We start from the raw sequence: 17,463 nt of genomic DNA on the forward strand, positions 1-17,463 counted from the left end.
ATTCTATTAGGAGTGCTTCTGTAGGATAGCAAAGCTTCCTTTTTAGTATTTTTGAAGCAATCTTTTAAACATGATTTCTGAAGACAGTCAGAATTCAATAGTTTATTTAACTGTACAGATAGATTCTGAAATACTTTTCTTTATTCTAAATATCTTAAAGAATTTCAAAAGTTAAATTTTAAAATTATTTAAAAATAATTTAAGGTTGGATGAAAGAGCAAACTGGGATTTAATTTAGAGTTCCAAACTGTATTGTCAGTCTTTTTTCCTTTGCATGTTAACTGCTGTGAATATGTATTGCATGAAGGGGATGGGAATAGTAAAAGGCAATTTGTGTATGAAGTAGTGTTACATATTTGAGCTGATGTCTCCTGCTGCCTTTTGTGGTTGTTTTATCATTTTTCAGTAACTTGTTTTTTTAGCTTGCCTATATTTATTTCAGTTTAAAGGCCTAGAAACCAGAAATACTGACTGTGTATTCCAAAGATAAGCTCAGTATGCTAGCTTCAGGTTTTATTTATTTATTTATTTATTTTACATCCAAGTTCATTATGACAGGGAAAAACAATAAAAATTAAGCGCTTAGAATGTCATGACTTGTTAAAAATGTAAATGCAGAGATGGTATTCCTGACTGTATTTTCATGTTATGTGCTTTAGTATTCTCTTGGGTGCCAGTAAAATGACTTTGCACTACATTCATTTTGCATGCTTACTGTAGTATTGTATGATATTTGAACGTGTTTAATCCAAGAACCACAGTAACACACTGTCTTGCCTTTTCACTCAATTGTAGGAGAACAGGGAGACAGGAATGGAAAGTGTGATTGAAGAAGTGGCATGTTTCAAGTATGTTTCCCTCTATTCTAATATTTCAGCTTTAGAAATGGAATGGCTAAATTAGTGAAAATGAGAGAATAAAAGAAAGAGGGCTGGGTTGAGGCAGTTTCTCATGGCTTTACTCACATGCAGAATTCTTAATCCCGTTACTTACTTGTTTTCTAGAATGCCTATTGAGCAGTGATTTTTAGCTGTTCTACTTAACTGTTTATTCTCAGATGTTAATAACCAATGGACATAAGGTGTTTGGTTTGGTTTTTGGTAGGAAACCTGGATTAACAGGCAGAGGGCTGTATGAGTTAAAACCAGAATGTGCCAAGAACTTCAATCTGTATTTCTATCACTTTTCAAGGGCAGAGCAATCAAAGGTAACTAGTAATTTAATTTTCTGGGGTTTATTTTGTGTCTTTTTTTGTTTGCCTTTTTCCAAAGCTTAGTTCTGGGAAGAAGTGTTATCAGCTATATATTTGAGAACGTTAACAAAATTGCCCAAGATTTTGCTGTGCCGCTGGATCCTGTGCCCTATACAGAGCTATTGAAATCAGTGGGCCTTCAGGAGCTTGTCTGTGGCTTCTCTTACATCTTATGTTACTGAAAGTATTTAAAGCAACCTGTTTTTCCCTTAGATTTATGGAAATTGCCGCTTTAGCTCAGAGTTGTCTTACAATCTTATGCTAGAAAAAGAGTCCAGGCTGGCTCAGGATGAAAGATTAATTTTGAAGCTGCGTGGCCTACTTTACAAGTAGAACATAAATTGAAAAGACATGAAAGCTTTCATGTTTATTTAAGGCTGGGAAAAAAGGGAAAAAACCAGTAACAATGGAGTAAAGCATGAATGCTTTTTTTATTAGTTTTATATTTGTACGGGTTTTGAGTAATGCTGGTATTGTTCTTCTATTTCAGGCAGAGGAAGCACAAAGAAAGCTGAAAAGACAGAACAGAGAAGATACAGGTATTTTTTTTAAGAGAAGATGGTAGAAGAAGGAATCACATATTGAGCTGTGTGTTGCCCTGAAACTTAAGACTAACAGCCTGTTCCTGGGCTAGAGTAGAAATTGGTTGAAAATGTAGCAATTTCCCTTATGTCTCCCTGGCTGTAGATGGGGATCTCATCTGTCATGGAACTCGCCTTCTGGAGAGCTTATTCTTTTGGCTTTTCTGTTACATGCAAGCCACATGGAATGTTATAGCCTGTTATCAGTAATACTGTTTATCAAGCAATTGAGTTTTGCCTTAGGATCATAGAATGGTTTGGGTTGGAAGGAACCTTAACGACCATGTAGTTCCTACCCCCCTGCCTTGGGTTAAGCTGTTCAGTCAGAAATTTTATATGGGTGTTTCAAATCTTGGAGAAATGTCAAACACACAAATTTCCCTTTCAGCACTTCCACCGCCAGCTCTTCCTCCTTTCTGCCCACTTTTTGCCAGTCTGGTTAATATTCTGCAGTCTGATGTGATGCTGTGCATTATGGGAACCATACTGCAGTGGGCAGTAGAACACAATGGCTATGCCTGGTCGGAGTCCATGCTGCAAAGGGTATGGGTTTTTTGTTTAAAATAATGCTTATGCTAATGAGGGAATATTTATTTTAGCACTTTAACATGGTTTTATGGATAAAAGTTGTTTACTTGGTATCTGAAATATACAGAATACTCTGAATGAGAAATGGAGGGTGTTTGCTGACATACAGAACTAGGGAAATTCTTCTGGCTCCAATGCAATTTATTTTTAAAAGTTAATAGAAGGCCTAGGTAAATTTCTAATGTGATGCACACAAGAGGAGAGAATTCTGCTTGAATCAGTTGAAATAGTGTTCATTGTGGCAGAGAACCAGTTAATCTGAGTTATTGCATATTAAGTAGACGTTGATTTTTTTTCTTGATGTTCATTTGCTTATTTCAGTTTAAGCTAAATCACTTTAAAAAAAAATCATAGAAGTGCACAAAAGAGTTTTCTAACTTGACAACGTATCAGCTTTGGGAAACTTGACTTATTTTTCTGAAGTCAACTGCTCTTGTCTTGGAAGATCATGCAGAGGTTGATATGAGACATCTGCAAGAGGAAATGGCCCATATCCAATGAGACCTTGTTAAATAGATGTGATAGACTGAGGAAAAATTGACTGTGTAATTAAATTTTAAAAACTTCAAGACTCTCATGAGGTTTTACCAGTTTTTCTGTAGATGCTTAGACTGTTGCATTCCAGTTCTGTTACAAATTTTCAGGTGATTATCCTTTCCTTATGTGGATTTCATTATTGAGTCCAGGCATTCAGTAATGCTTTATGTCTGGAGCATCCTGCCAATTTGCATAGGGTTGCAAAATGGCTGATTCAGCATGACAGAGTTCACCACCAAGATTGAAGTATTTCAGCTTTAAAATACCATTCGGACTATTAGAGTGCTAAATTGGAATTTCCCCCTTAAAGAACGTAATTTCCCTTACTTCAAGTGCAAGGGGATTGCAGCTTTTCACTGACATAAAAATTAACATTATTTTAAAATGTGTTTCTAGAGAGAATTCTGTTTAAAATGTTTAAGTTTTTGTCAGTATATTTTGTATGTTAAAAGGATATAAAGTGTGCATTGTGCTTCTGTCCATAGACTTGAGATAATAACAAGCCATTGCCAGGGAGAAAGCTAAGAAGCACTGACTTCTCCCTCACTAGTCAGGACAGCAAACAGAAAGATACAAGTAGTATGATGTGGGTTTTATGTGGTAAAGTTCCAAACAAACACTATTGCTCCTGTGTAGCTTTGGAATTCTGTATATAGAAATAACTGCAAATATATTCTTATTATATAATTGTATTGTATGACTTCCCTGCCTCTTAATTAATTACCCAAAGTGTATAACTAGATTATATGAATTATTTAAGGAAAGAACTAAAATTCATAATTTTTACCTAGGTTTTGCATTTAATTGGAATGGCTTTACAAGAAGAAAAACAGCATCTGGAGAATCTCAGTGAGGAGAACGTTGTAACATTTACCTTCACTCAGAAAATATCAAGTATGCTTTTCTTTTCAAATTTATAGCAAATCTGAAATAACTGAAAATGCCAGGATCTTGTATTTTATTCTTCTGAAATGGCATTTACCAGAAGAGTATATTTATTTATCCATCAAAATTTTACCAAGTTAACTATAGATCCATGCTTTACATATGTGTAGATTCTATGATGGTAGAAATCCGGAAGTTGAATAATTCCCACTAAACCTAATTGTTAATATCTTTAAGCAGCATCTCAACAAAGATTGCTGAACAGGATTAGATGCAATTGCAGAAACAATAGTTGCATTCTTAAAGATTCTTTTAATCTTGACTCTCCTTTGTATCTTCTGACTAGAGCCTCTAGTTTTGCTAACATATGAAAGTTGCTAAGACTCTTCCATTTAAAATAACGGGAAATAAAATATTGGAAATTCTACATAGCAGCTCCCAAGATGAAAACAGCAAGGGAGCACATACAATGCATTTCTCTTGTAAGAAAATATAGCCCGTAAGCAAGACTTTCAGGATTTAGAGGTTTCCTCTAACTTTTCAGGATTTAGAGGTTATTCATGAAAATGTTTGCAATGGGGGGAATTAAAAGTTATATTGTGCCTGTTTGCTGAAGGAATTCTTCAGCTACTGAACAAGTGTTGGTGATTTTTTGTTTGTAATGTTAATGAATGAATAATTTGTTGAGTAATGGTATAATCAGTTGTCATTGTAATATTTGTCTCAGAACCAGGAGAGGCACCTAGTAATTCCCCTAGCATACTAGCTATGCTAGAAACACTGCAAAATGCACCTCATCTGGAAGTGCACAAGGACATGATCAGATGGATATTGAAGGTAAATGTATTCTATATTACCCCCAAAATTATGGGAGTAAGATTTTTGCAACTTTCCTAATTATATTGTGATGATTTCCTTATTTCCCGTGTTGATTTGTTGTAGCTACATTTTTCCTCCTCTGGAATCCAACATTGCATGTTATCTGGACAGCATTGTATTATACACAGTTATATTCTCATGTCACAAACAAATTAAATGTTATATTCTTTCTTACAGACTTTTAATACTATTAAAAAGCTAAGAGAAAGCTCTTCTTCGAGTCCCGTGGCCGAAACAGAAGGAAATATTATGGAGGAGGTAAAAGCAAGCTGTAACAGTTAGCTGATCTAGAACATGTCTGGGTTCTGACTAGCAAAGAACTGTATTTCTAATTGTAGCTCTTAATCAAAGATGGGAAACATCAATGATTTCTGAAATTCTGTCTCACAGCTCAAACCCATTTGTTTGAAAGGCCTATTGGTAGAGTTCCTGGGCTGTTTTTGTTTGTTTTATATATTGTAGTCTCCATATCTTCTGCAAGTTTACCCCTTAGAATTGTTTGTATTACTCATCACAGCATGAAATATTTCTACTCTTCCCATAATCTCAAACTCCATGGAAAGTTGCTAAAAGAAATAGTATCTGTGTACTTTTACCATGCAGGTTATTCTAGATAAGCTCTGCCCATTTGTTTAGCTCAACATGAAACTCTAGATACTACGGAAAGACCTTAGTTAGGAGTACAGGTAGTGTGGAGGGAGAGTAATACTAGAGACGAGACCTGTCACTTTCTTACCTTCTTGTCTTATGAATGACTAAAGGGAAGAGAAATACAAAATACAGTTAAATGTTGAGGGGAGGAGTTTACCCTTCTGGATCTGCAGTTCTGCCTGGCACTGATCATGAGCTAAAGAAAAGAGGGCGCAAAATAACTATTTGGTAGACTTTTCTTGTGTCTTTTTATGAGATTTTCATTGTTTGGAGGTTAGTACAAGTTACACATAGCAGTAGCTAAAATTTGGAGGTTAGTCCATTACGCCAAGCAGTAACTAAAATAACTTACCTGTTGCAACAAGATTTTAAAAATGGCTGAATGAACAATACAATTTCAGAGTTCACGTGATAAAGACAAAGCTGAAAGGAAGCGAAAAGCTGAGATTGCCAGACTGCGCAGGGAGAAGATCATGGCTCAGATGTCCGAGATGCAGCGGCACTTCATCAATGAAAACAAAGAACTCTTCCAGCAAACTTTGGATGAGCTAGATACATCAACCTCCGGAGTACATGAAAATAGGTAAAGGAATCTCATTTAAATGTTTTCCCCCATTGACTTTAACATCAAATTGTCCCATTGTTACTGCTTTAAAAAGGTCTTTTTTTTTTTTGTCTGGATGGAAAACTATTCATAAGTTTTTGAGACAAAAGCACAGTAGTAAATAGAATGCTTTCCTCCCCTTCTCTGTCAAGATGGTGGGATAAATATTGATTCCTCCCTTGTCGCATCCTCATAGTGCTCAACATAAACAGGCAAATAATTCTTTGTACAAAATCATCCAGCAAATGATTAATGATACTGAAGAGACTGTGCTATTAAACATAGTAAATTGGAAATAGCTGATTATATGTTGGTTGAAGATCTGGAAGAAAATCTGCTTGTAGCTGGAAATATGAACTGAAGTATGCTAATGATTTGTGGGGAAGAGGAAAGTGTTTTCAAAATTCGTGTCAGACACTTAAGGGATGGGGATGACGGAGGGCTGCACATTTAATTTCTGTGTTACACTGGAGTGGGTTATACTATTGGGAGGGTATCAATTTTTTCTAGAAAGTATGTGCTATTTCTGGGAACATAGGAATTGTTTTATAAATGCCCAAACTGTTTTTTGTCAGCATTTATCATAAATCTAGAAAACTCATTCATCACACTTAAATCATGATCTGAATTGAAATGTTTTTCAAATAATTTGCTTACTAATATTCTTTCAATATTGTAGCCCTGTAATTTCAGATGCAAAACTCACAGCCTTGGGACCAGAGCAAACTAGAGTAGCTGAACCCAGGCAGGTTGTTATGTGTATATTGTGTCAGGAGGAGCAAGAAGTTAAAGTGGACAGCAGGGCTATGGTCTTGGCAGCATTTATCCAGCGATCGACTGTGTTGTCTAAAAATAGAAACAAAATTACTCCAGACCCTGGTAAGTACTGTTCATAATTGTCTTTAATGTTAAAGAATGTTGGAGTCAGTGTGACAACCTCACGTGTTCCTTTGAGACAGTGACATAGCCTTCTTATGTTAACTGTGTGTTTGTGGAAGGCTTCTTTGTAATCAGTAGCAAAACTCCCCATCTTTTTAGTGAGGTAGAAATGTGTGTTCTAAACAATGTAAATCACTGCAAAGCATGATCTAAATGTTCTGCCATTCATTTGTGACAAATTATTTATAACTGTTCAAAAACCCTTAAAATCAGAAGTGTTTGTTCTTAAACGATGCCTGTAACATTAGAGAGAGAGGAGGTGTTGATGTAATGCTGTAAAAGCACAAGATGTACGTTTTCTTCCTCTCAGTTATATCCTCTGAAATGCCACTTGGCAATAATATAAAAATCTTGGATTTAGGTACTTTGTAAAACAGATCACAGTGAGCAATAGAGTTGTTAGAAAGGCTTCTCTGGATTATGTATGTGTAAACACATAGAAAAATCTCTGCCCTGAATTGTTTTGCACTCTCACTCTGAAAATTAATGTTCTTGAACTCATTGTGTGGTGGTACCAAACCACCAAAACTGCAGGTAAATCTTGGGGGTTTTACCAAGGCCTCCAAAAGCTTGGTTTGAATTCTTAAGTACAGCACACACACACACTCCAAACAAAATTTACATGATACTTGTAAATGATCTAAACAGTTTTAAGTTGTTGTAGATTAGTAATATGTTTTATGCTTCATCAAATGAGTTACAATTCTGTGATAAAATTAAATAATAATGTGATTGTGGTAACATCAACTTGCAGTTAAGTTGTTTGATAAATGTTTATTTCAAAGTTGTTTTGTTTTGTTTTAAATACAGAAAAGTATGACCCATTATTCATGCACCCAGATCTGTCATGTGGAACACACACAGGTAGCTGTGGGCATATTATGCACGCTCATTGTTGGCAAAGGTAAAAGGCTATATTTAAGTTTTTAGTCCAAATAGCATGTTTGTTATGTTATCAGTTTGCCTAATGGCACTCATTTTAATGGCAAAATTACTACCATGTAGTAAACGTAAAAAGTAATTTCATAAAGTGATTAAAACAGCTTTCTGTTGGAAAAAAGAAGTAGAAATCAAATGCTGTAAATATGTTCAAAATAATTTTCATTTGCTATCTGTCATCTCGGTAAAGAAGAATCCAAAGCCATACATGGCAGCTTTCATTCCATTTGCTTGTTTATCTCAATGCATAATTCCCTGTGGTGCACATGTATCTGAACACTGAAGCTCAAATTTTTGGGGTTTTTTTGCAGTTAACTGATAGACATGTTTTTGCTGCTTCTTTTGCTCTCTACTGGAGTTTTAAATGACAGTACATCTCTTGCACTCTTAATTCCTCCGACATGTTTAATTTGAAGTAGAAACATCTGCAACCTAGTTCAAGTTCATCTTCAACATAAACTCAGTTTTGTCCTTTGTTCTTAGTTTTTTAATAAAGCTTTTTCCGGTTATTTTTATTCTTTGATTTTTGGAGGTGTATAAACACGCTTCGTGCTGTGTGGGGCCAGTGCCATGTGACAGATGCAAACTGTTCAAGCCTCTGACTTCGATGAGGCTCTTGCTTTGGTCCTTGGCATGGCTTCTGAAGTGCCTAATTTCAAATTCTGCCTTGTGTGTGAAGAGTGTTAGGAGCTCCCAGAGATTCTGTGGCTATAACCACACACTGGTTTCATTTGTCGTGTTTGATATCACTGCTCACAGTCCTGTGTGGGTTCCATTATCTCCTGGAAATGTCCTTAGAGGCCTGTACAGATCATTTGGGGGTCGTTGTTTGGCATGGTTTAAACCACATAATAGGCTTCTGGAATAGGAGTTACATTTAGCAAAGCAGTGAATTCAGTTTCTTTTCCATAGAGGATTCAGCCACCAATTTTTCCAGTTGCTCCTCTGTTTTGGTTGTGGCCTATAATGGAATATGCCCACAGATAATGCTCATGCTCCCTAAACATTTTATGTAAAAATGAGGCTTTTTTTTTTTTTCTTTTAATCCTTCAACCTTCTATCTACCTCTTCCTCTGGAAATTGCTGAAGTCTTCTTCAACCTTCTATCTACCTCTTCCTCTGGAAATTGCTAAGTCTTAAACATGATTTTAACAGTCCAGGGAACTTCAGCACTTTGGGGGATTTTGGCACCCAAAAACTGGGGATAGCTGGAGATAGTAATACTTTATCAGTCAGAGGGTAAAGCTTTTTCCTTCAAATAATTCTCTTACCCATATCTGGGAAAAGGCAAAACTGTGTCTTCCTGAGAATTCTTGAATTTTTATGTTAAAGTAATGTTTTAATAATTTGCCACTAATGTCTTGCTGTTTTCTAAAGGTATTTTGATGCAGTCCAAGCGAAAGAGCAACGAAGACAACAAAGATTGCGAGTACACACAAGTTACGATGTAGAAAATGGTGAATTCCTTTGCCCACTTTGTGAATGCTTAAGCAATACCGTTATTCCTCTGCTTCCTCCACCGAGAGTTTTGTTCAACAGGTCTGTTTGATTTATGAATGTCCTTAATAAACGTGAAAAACAAGGTCCCAAACAAGCTACGCCCCAGAAAACCCTCCTGAATGTTTATTATCCTCTGTTTTGATAAACTCAAATGGATTGCCTGCCTGCTTATTTTGGTTTATGGATTTTACTTTGTTATTGTGTGTTACGGAATTTAGAGCATGAAAGGACAGGAAAGCATAGGACCTGCAGAAAAAGAACTGAATGTAGAAAAATACCTGGGCAGCAGGGAAAAGAGCCTGTTGAGAAACAGAAGAGCATAGAATGCCTCTAAAATACTAATTCTGTATATAAATTGTTTTTAATTGTTTGTTGGGATTTTTTTTGACAGGTTAGACTTTTCAGGCCAACCAAACCTAACTCAGTGGATCAAAAGAGTATCCCAGCAAATAAAAGCACTGCATTTGCTTCGAAATGAAGACTCTGCAAGTAAGTCGGAAGAAATCTGTGTATTTATATGTGAAAATGTTATAATATTCATGGAAAAGAAGCGACCATATTCGTTCTACCAGTATGGAGTTCAGAGATGATGGCATAAGTGGCAAGAACAGCTTGGAATTTCAGTTTCTGATGTTGTGCTTCCTCACCTTTCTATAATGTAAAAATCATGTATAGGTGAATAATCAGTGATTTACTACTTTTTGTTTGTACAGGTCATTCTGGTCATTCAGAAAAAATGGATCAGCTACAATTACCTGAAGGATTTAGACCAGATTTCAAACTGAAGTATGTATTTACATCTTAATACATTATTAAAAATCCATCATGAAATGATAATATGAAAATAGAATGTAACTTCTGTGCTAGGTCTCAATAATTAAGGCAAATATATGAATTTTGTTTTAATTAGAAAAATTAATTATATTATTATGATGGTATTGAAGTTCAACCCACAAGTCCAAAGTAATGCAGTAGAATTTGAAGAGGTAAATGTGGTAAGTGGTTATGCAGAGAACATGCTGCACTTTTTTTTCTAGCATGAAGGAAGACTATGAAATGGAGAGTATGCTAATATGTAATTTCAGCTGTTATGGTGTGCTTGTATTTGGTTCTACCCTTTCTTGACTTGAAGAGAAAGTAATAAAACTCATTATATGGTACAGACAGTTGTCTGCCAGGTGCACACAAAGATGTGAGGCATCTGTCCCTGCTGACAACAGATTCAGCTATCAGTCACACATATTTCTTGTAATTTAGCCTTAACTATATGATTTTTGAAGACTAAATATACTTAACACTAAAAAATGAGATTGGTTCCAATCAAATAATCAAAATAATAATTAGGAATATATCTGTCACAAAAAAAGAGGTTACTGAATACCAGATCCAAGGAAGGATATTGGAGTTGTCACTTAAATTTTAAAAATCCAGTAGGGGATGAATGCTTATTATTAAAGTACTATGCTGCCAGTGGAGACAATAATGAATTAGTAATATTGTTTTCTTTGTTTCAGGAATCCTTATTCTGAGAGCATAAAAGAGATGCTGACAACTTTTGGCACGGCAACATACAAAGTAGGCTTGAAGGTTCATCCAAATGAAGAAGATCCCCGTGTACCTATAATGTGCTGGGGAAGCTGTGCTTACACGATACAGACTATAGGTACTGATGTATTCATTTTGCTCCTTTCTACATGATTTTCAGAATTTAGTTAAACTCACAAGATGGAATTTTTTTTTTACAGAACGAATTTTAGCTGATGAAGATAAACCATTATTTGGCCATTTACCTTGTCGACAGGTAAGGATCAAATAGCAATTCCTCTTTGAATCGGAAAAAAAGAGGGAATTGTGCTTCACTAGTGAAATTTTAAGTTACAGTTAGTTGATAGTTTTATTTGTTGGATCCTACTGTTGAGTCAATCTGTATCTGATTTCTTAATCTATTTAAAAATCAAATCTAGAAAAACTGTTACTTTTTTTCCTATAAACACATAATTTAGTAAGGTTGTGGTTTCTCATGGTAACAGTCAAAATAATAATACTGAAAGGAACTTATGTGTATCTGCATAAAATAAGTATCTGTCATACACTTACACAGTCCAACTGCTCCCATAAACTACAGTTGAGAAGCCTGAAAAAAATGCAGTGAGTCAAAAGGCTTTTCTTTTCATGTTGAGGAACTTGGTTGACTGTGTCTCTTATTTTTTTGTTTTTAAAGGATGACTGCCTTACGTCGCTAACAAGATTTGCAGCAGCTCACTGGACAGTTTCATCTCTTTCAGCAGTACAGGGTCACTTTTGTACTCTATTAGCATGTAAGTTCACCACCTTATGCTGGTTTTTTTGCAAAGATACAGATACAGAAAAATGCTTTCAGAATGACTGTTAGTATTGATTAGAAAATTATTTTATGTACTGGTTTTAAGGAACAGACCGAGAGCTGGTATTTCCACCTATACATGTCATACCATGGAAAAAAGAAGAGACATTTCTTTTGGTCTGCAGCTCCAAGATACATTTCAAGGGAAGCATGGATATTTTGCTGTGAAGGATTTCTATTGATTCCTCCTTTTAGAAAGATACCTAGAGCAAAGGAGAAAGAAGTGTGGCCCTTCACGAAAGGGATGCACTGGAAATCTAAATATGAAGAAATTAAGATTAATATAGTGTGGAAAGGAAACAGGAGGTCTGTAATATATCTGCAGAATTTTCTGTCTTTGAAAAGTAGAATCTGTGGGAAGACAGGACTTAGTATGTAATGTCCTATGTTCATGGTGAATTTTAATGAGAACAGCCAAAATGTTCTAAACTTGAAGCATTAGTAGATACAGACGAGCAGTCTGAAGTTCAGCCTAATGCAGTAATTGTCCATGAGAGGAGTATTCTGAAAGGATATTATGAAATGGGTTAACTTTAATATTTTCAGTCAGTAGAGCGGGGAAGCTTTTAAAATGCATTCGTATACTGAAATTATGGGTAGATGGATACCACCTACTTCAGCAAACAGTTGGCAACTTTATGGGGAAAACTTAATTGTCATCAGTCCGTGGCAGTAATGGTTGAGCTGTATTCTAAGTGAAGCAGGACAGCAGATGCTGCTAGCTGTTTGACTGGAACTTAGTGGTATATGGTGTTCTGCGTGGTTTGGGTATTCTTGAAAACTTGAATCAATGTTTCTTCAAAGCTCTCCTTCCTTCCAACTGACAGAAGCAACTGTACTGCTTTGACTTGTGTGAAGGAAAAAAGTTTCTGCTGTTTTATTGTTCAAGGCTAGGAATAAGGAAAATTATTAGCCTTTGGTCTGTCAGTATTCTATAAACTATACATAAAGATGACTTACTGAAAAGAAATTTGGTTTAGTAAATCCCTTGCTCTGGTCACGTTTTTGATAGAAACATTTATTACACTTTTGGGTTGAGTTCTGTGGCTACATGCTTACAAAAGAAAAACATTTAAAATCTGAGTAGTGATGAAATGTTTAGTAATAGAAATAGATTCAAAATGTCACATCTTCAACTAATTAATTTTTTGGCCAGCACAGCAGTAGTCTTCAACTGAAGTATTTTTAAGTTCTTATGATGAGACTATTTTTTACTGTAGTAGTGTTTTTAAACTTGGCAGCTTAATGCTTATAGCTGCATTGTAAAACTATACCCATAGCTGCAATTGAAACTCTTTTATTATAAATCAGATTTTACTGCTTGGAGCAAAGAAGTCTGCAACTGTTCCTTGATTGTTACTTAAAATATGTAGTAACATTTTCAAAACAATTTATATTGTTTGCTTTTAGATGGAGGTGCTTGGAATTTATTGTGTGTGAATTTCTGTTGTCAGCTGGAGTGCTTTAGTTAATAATTTGTGGTTACTGTGAATACTACAGAGGTGGAGAGACCAACGTCTCACTCTTTCTTAATTAGAGATAAAATAATGTATGTATATTTTTGAGTCCATAAGGCAAATTATTTATGTAGAGCAAGTTCACTGAATCTTGTCAAGTTAAGCAAATTGCATCCTTTGAGCAGCTGTCTAGCAACAATTAGTGGTCCTATTTAATCACTAGTGTTTGAGCTTATTTCTGTGTCAGAGCAGAGTTTTAGATACTGTCTTATTTTATCTCCCACTGGAAACCCAAGAAATGAAACAAAGTTACTATGGGAGTAGCAAATGGCTACTTCGTTTCATTTCAATAGAGTAAAATAGGCAAGAGTCTTTTCCAATAGTGTTGAACAACTCCTGAATTGATTCCTTTCTGTCCAAAACAAGTACATTTGTATTTTTTTAAGCATGTACATGAAGGAGATGGCTCTCGTTTTGTAACTGAAGTACACTAAAATCTTTTCATATATAAATGTTCAATTATTTTTTTTTTCCTCTCCAAAATATTTAGCACTGGTGCCTAATGAAAAAAATGGAAATCTTCCTTGCATACTTGATATTGACATGTTTCATTTATTGGTATGTATTCCATAATATGTATTAATAATGTTTTGATCAAGTAGGCACTACGTAAAAATTATTGAAAACTTTTTCTTTAAGTTAGGAACCTTTCAAAATGTTCAGGTTTTTAATATTTTTTCACTACTTAATAAATTTTAAAGACTTCTTTAGTTTAAAGTATTTCTATATATATATATATAAAAGGGGTAGAATGAGGTGGAATATATGCTCTTTGGCTGTTAAAAAACCCCCCAAAATAAATAAAACCCAACCCCTCCAACAACCCACAAACAAAAAATAGGGGCAAAAAAGACCCCCACCAACAAAACAACAAACCCAAAAAACCCAAACATATTCAAAACTCTCCTGATAGTTAATCATTGTTCTCTTAAATAATGTCTGTGTAATTAGCTTCAAAATTAGCCTTAAGTCTGCCTTCAAAGGGTAGCTTCATAGTTGCAGCATGAGCAGAGAAAAGGGAAAGATTCCAAAGGAGAAGGAATGTACCGGCCTTCTTGTTTTCTTTTACAGGTAAGCTTGGTGCTCTCTTTCCCTGCCATACATTGTCAGGATTTTTCAGGGGTTAGTCTTGGCACTGGAGATCTTCACCTGTTTCATCTTGTCACTATGGCACACATAATACAAATTTTACTTACCTCATCAACAGGTAATGCCACTTTCTTTCAACTTTTATTGAAATGATTCCTCAAATCTGTACTTAGGATAAAGCTACAATGCTGCTGGTAAATGTGTGCAGTTTACAGTTGCAAAACACAGTTGTTGGTGCTCTGTCTTTCTGTCCACAGAGTGTATATATAAATTGTACTCATGCAAGTTCAGTCATCTTGTCTTTATTGCTCAACACTGGAGGTTTCTTGGAGCATAGCTAGTCATGAATCCTAGCTTTCCAGCCAGTATGTGGAAGTGTTTATGGCAGAGATTTGGCTTAGGCATTACATGATGAATAAGTTGCAGTTAGCAAACTAAGGCATCAATGTATATCTTCTGGCAAGAGGAGCTGAATAAGGCATGGTATGCCAAAACCAAGGAACTCCAAGCAAGTACATTGGGAAACCCAGCCAATCCAAGAAGTAAATCAACACCTCACTGGAGCTGACAATAGCATAAACTTACCACATGGGATGTGCAGCAGAAAACTTTTTTCTAGTACATCCTATTCCATTCCAGTGAAATATTTCACTTAGTTTGGGCATTTTTTATCAAAACTTGAAAAAAATGCATTCTTGTTCTATAATCATGTATATATGAAACAGCTTGCTTATTTATTTATTTCTTCTTCAGAAGAGAATGGCATGGATCAAGAAAACACTAACAGTGAAGAGGAAGTAGCTGTGCTTACACTGTATAAATTTCTTTGCCAGTGTACAGGAAGGTAAAAGAGAAAATTTTATTATATTTTTCTCCCTCCTCGACTCAACATTAATTACTGACTGAGTTCTATGTAATAATGAGGTCAAAGATGATGCTTTTCACTTGGGAGCTCTTGTATCTTGTTTCTTATCCAGTACTTCTAGATTCACTTAAGTAACTATTCCTATAAATCTCTGTGATCATGAAGATACATGCTCATGAAGATTGTTCTCTGGAACAATTTTTTCTTTAGTTAGTTTGCAGAATCTGGAATTGGCAGTGTCTGAGTACAGAAAATTTGTTGGGATAGGAATGGCTCCAAAATGGAAGAGAATAGGTTTAGATTAGTGATTAGGAAAAAATTCTTTACTGTGAGAGTGGTGAGGCCCTGGAATAGGTTGCCCAGAGAAGCTGTGGATGCCCATTCTTGGAAGTGTTCAAAGCCAGGTTGGATGGAGCTCGGAAGAACCCTGTCTAATGGAAGGTGTCCCTGCCCATGGCAGTGGAGTTGGAACTAAATAATCTCTAAGGTCCCTTCCAACCCAAACCATTTTATGATTCTATGATCTGAAATGTTCATGCAAAATTATCCTTAATGTACTGTCTCTACTGGTTACATTTTTATGGATCTCTAGTTTATTGTTTTTCTTGGAGTTTTCTTTGAAATAAACACTTTGCATAATGATTGTTTCAACTGAAGTCAGTAATTTAATATGCAGTATGACTGAAGGCTTACTAAATATAGCTCTCAGACTGAAATGATTAAATATAAACAAACTTTTTTTATTGTATTCTCTTAAGTGCCTTGAAAGAAATTTCCTCAGGCTGGCACCTGTGGAAGAATCTAAAAGCTGGAATCATGCCTTTCCTGAGATGTTCTGCTTTGTTTTTTCATTACTTAAATGGAGTCCCGGCACCCTCAGAAATTCAAGGTACTGTCTGCTTGGTATTAAATCAGCTTTTTAAGACATAAATATTAATGATCAAAATAAAGTACATTTAAACTCTTTTTTCTGAAGGAACTGGTTGAATGAATGTGGACTTGTTACCAGTGCAGAATCATATCAGCATAACAAAAAAGACCAAAAAAAAATAATTTGTTTGTTTTAAAAATGTGATTTTAATATAGAGGTAAACACTGTTCTAGATTACTTAAATTGGAAATTGATGCTCTTCTGTTAATAAGGGAAATTTTGATTATTTCAAAGCTCCTATAGATTACTATTTTCAAATGAGACCACCGTTTCCTTGCATTGATTTCATTCAATCAGCATCTGCTAATAATTAATATCAAGGCCAGGCTGGATGGGAGTTTGAGCAACTTGGTCATCTGGTCTAGTGGAAGGTGTCCCTCTTCTTGGCAGTAAATTGTCTTTAAGGTCCCTTCCAACCCAAACCATTCTATGATCTCTCCATAAACACACTGTGTTATGTTACACCCCAAATAATTGATGTTAGTAGCATACTTCACTGCCCTCCACATATGGCATGTGTAGGGACAGAATGTAAATCTGAAGATGTTAATAATAAGTAGGTTCACAGCACATCAGGACTGCCATGTTTAAAACAAAGTCTGATACATGGTACTGAGCTGACATAAGAACGGTGGTTGTCTCGTCATGGGTGTGTTTGTGATTTGGTACTTTCAGAATGTTTCCTTGACAAGTTGTGTGTAAATTGTAGATTTTTTTATTGTTTTTTTGTTTAACAATCACGATACTTCATCAGTTAGGCCAAAAGAAAGAAACGTCTTTTCCTGAGGTTTTGTTTTCTGTAAAAAGGTTTCTCAAGTTCATAGTCTGGACCAGTAGAGATCACTTGAGTTCTTTGGTTTATGGTTACTTTAAGGTACAAAGTGCAGATGTACTTCCAGACAGTAGGTCTATGGGTCTTTAAAGAATGTGTTGTAAGAGAGCAAAAAAGAAAGGCTTTACTTTATTTCTGTTTTACAATCCTCAAGTCCCAAGTGCCTGGATGGCCCTGCAGTTTCCCACCACTGCGAGATGTTCTGTTCTGGCAGTGTCCCGTGACACTGGGTGTTTTGTGTTCCTCTCCCACTCCCCTGCTCCCGGATCCATGGATCCCACAACTGGCTTATATTCCTTTTCTCTGGTGTTTTACTGGGGGGTTGCAAACCAGAAATTACTTGGACATGAGAGAGAAGTGAGTGCAGCTTTTATTCTAATTCTCTTCCCTCCTCTATTCAGAAGCTAAAGAGGCTGTTCCCTGGAAGAGGTACTGGTATGCTTTTTCCTGAAAGTTGGGAGAGCAGAGGCCAGGAGAGTCAAACCAGTAGA

At 35.6% G+C, this 17,463-nt stretch overlaps 1 protein-coding gene across 2 annotated transcripts in view; it reads left to right on the plus strand.

Moving 5' to 3' along the window:
• The window catches only part of UBR2 (ubiquitin protein ligase E3 component n-recognin 2), a 57,519-nt gene that overhangs the window by 33,925 nt on the left and 6,131 nt on the right, over window positions 1–17,463 (plus strand). For both annotated transcript variants that reach the window (XM_064648332.1, XM_064648331.1), the window contains exons 22-41: window positions 796–848; window positions 1,105–1,207; window positions 1,743–1,791; window positions 2,222–2,376; window positions 3,750–3,852; window positions 4,571–4,680; window positions 4,900–4,980; window positions 5,775–5,956; window positions 6,657–6,856; window positions 7,727–7,820; window positions 9,233–9,394; window positions 9,747–9,844; window positions 10,069–10,141; window positions 10,870–11,018; window positions 11,101–11,156; window positions 11,577–11,673; window positions 13,746–13,813; window positions 14,327–14,462; window positions 15,098–15,188; window positions 15,968–16,098. In XM_064648332.1, the coding sequence (XP_064504402.1) occupies window positions 796–848; window positions 1,105–1,207; window positions 1,743–1,791; window positions 2,222–2,376; window positions 3,750–3,852; window positions 4,571–4,680; window positions 4,900–4,980; window positions 5,775–5,956; window positions 6,657–6,856; window positions 7,727–7,820; window positions 9,233–9,394; window positions 9,747–9,844; window positions 10,069–10,141; window positions 10,870–11,018; window positions 11,101–11,156; window positions 11,577–11,673; window positions 13,746–13,813; window positions 14,327–14,462; window positions 15,098–15,188; window positions 15,968–16,098 (2,191 nt within the window). The remainder of the gene's footprint in view (window positions 1–795; window positions 849–1,104; window positions 1,208–1,742; window positions 1,792–2,221; window positions 2,377–3,749; window positions 3,853–4,570; window positions 4,681–4,899; window positions 4,981–5,774; window positions 5,957–6,656; window positions 6,857–7,726; window positions 7,821–9,232; window positions 9,395–9,746; window positions 9,845–10,068; window positions 10,142–10,869; window positions 11,019–11,100; window positions 11,157–11,576; window positions 11,674–13,745; window positions 13,814–14,326; window positions 14,463–15,097; window positions 15,189–15,967; window positions 16,099–17,463) is intronic.

This window comes from Pseudopipra pipra, chromosome 3 (genome assembly GCF_036250125.1).
Source record: "Pseudopipra pipra isolate bDixPip1 chromosome 3, bDixPip1.hap1, whole genome shotgun sequence".
Taxonomy (NCBI): Eukaryota; Metazoa; Chordata; class Aves; order Passeriformes; family Pipridae; genus Pseudopipra; species Pseudopipra pipra.